Here is a 1,272-nt window from a genome sequence, read left to right as displayed (position 1 = left end):
CCAGTCCCAGCCTGAATGCTGCCCTCCAGGAAACCTACCCCAATGCCCAGGGGAGAATGACTTCCCGCCTCTGCACTCTCACAGCCCTGGGCCTGGCCCTCCAACCACCCCTTCCCATTCCACGATGTTGGTGTCTGTTTAGGGACCCTTCTGTCCTCTTGTCCCCTCAGCAGGCAGGGAACAACTAAACAGGGCTGAGACCTAGGAGTCAGGCTTGGGCTGAGGGTTTATGTAGTTAATGGATAAGAAAGCCTGGAGGGGGCAGAGCAGGCCACCAGAGCCCTCTCTCCTGCCTCCAGGACAGCCACTCACTGGTGGGAGGCCCCAGACGTGGAGGCCCGAAGTCTGCTCAAGCTCTATGGAATCCGCTTCGACATCCTTGTCACCGGGCAGGTAGGGGTTGGGTGGGGGATGGTTAGAGGCAGACAGACAGGGGCTGGAGGAGCCATGGGCGACAGTCATGGCCCAAGAAGCTCAGCCCAGGTCTGTTCAGGCAGGGAAGTTTGGGCTCATCCCCACGGCCATCACACTGGGCACTGGTGCAGCATGGCTGGGCCTGGTGAGTGACCACCACAGGCTCCGCCTGGCTGCAGCCAGTGCCTGCCTGGCACTGCCTGAGTGTGTGACCAAGTCCCCTCTGCCTGCATGTTGAGTCCCACGATGAGGGTTGGGGAGGTGGCAGGAGGGCAGGTTGGAGGGTTGGGACATGGGCCAGCCCTGCCTCTGCCAGGTCACCTTCCTCTGTGACCTGCTGCTGCTGTACGTGGACAGAGAAGCCCATTTCTATTGGAGGATGAAGTATGAGGAGGTGAGCTACAGGCCAGCCGGGGTCCTGGAGCTGAGGCTGCTCCGCCTAGATGCTGAGTTCTACCACACTTTGGGGATGTTGGCTAGATCCCTGACCTGCTTTCCCCTTCTGCAGGCAAAGGCCCCAAAGGCAACTGCCAACTCTGTGTGGAACGGGCTGGCTTTCACACTCCCAAGCCAGGCTGCCCAGGTGCCTCAGATGGGGTCTAGTTCCCCCGCAACAGCCGGTGCTGCTGACAGCCAGACACCGACACCAGGGTGGCCCCGTCCAGGCTCTGGCACCCACTCACCAGCCCATTCCTGAGGCCTGTAGCTGTTCCCTGCTCCATGCTGGTTGGGGGCTGGGGGCTGGGAAGGGTGGAACTTCTGCCTTGGGGATCTCAAGGATGAAACCCGAGCAGAACCAGGGCAGGGGGCAGGGAAGAGAATTCCACCTTCAAACTCCCAGGCAGACTCTCTCTCCTG

General features: G+C 61.1%; 1 protein-coding gene across 1 annotated transcript in view; it reads left to right on the top strand.

Moving 5' to 3' along the window:
- The window catches only part of LOC103581281 (P2X purinoceptor 6-like), a 10,271-nt gene extending 9,160 nt beyond the window's left edge, over window positions 1-1,111 (top strand). Inside the window, exons 5-8 of the mRNA XM_008563161.1 lie at window positions 300-393; window positions 494-559; window positions 731-808; window positions 923-1,111. Coding sequence (XP_008561383.1) covers window positions 300-393; window positions 494-559; window positions 731-808; window positions 923-1,111 — 427 coding nt within the window. The remainder of the gene's footprint in view (window positions 1-299; window positions 394-493; window positions 560-730; window positions 809-922) is intronic.
- The last annotated feature ends 161 nt before the right edge of the window (window positions 1,112-1,272 follow it).

Source organism: Galeopterus variegatus, unplaced genomic scaffold (assembly GCF_000696425.1).
Source record: "Galeopterus variegatus unplaced genomic scaffold, G_variegatus-3.0.2 Scaffold12717, whole genome shotgun sequence".
In the NCBI taxonomy this organism is placed as follows: Eukaryota; Metazoa; Chordata; class Mammalia; order Dermoptera; family Cynocephalidae; genus Galeopterus; species Galeopterus variegatus.
This window is presented reverse-complemented; position numbering and strand designations above follow the sequence as displayed.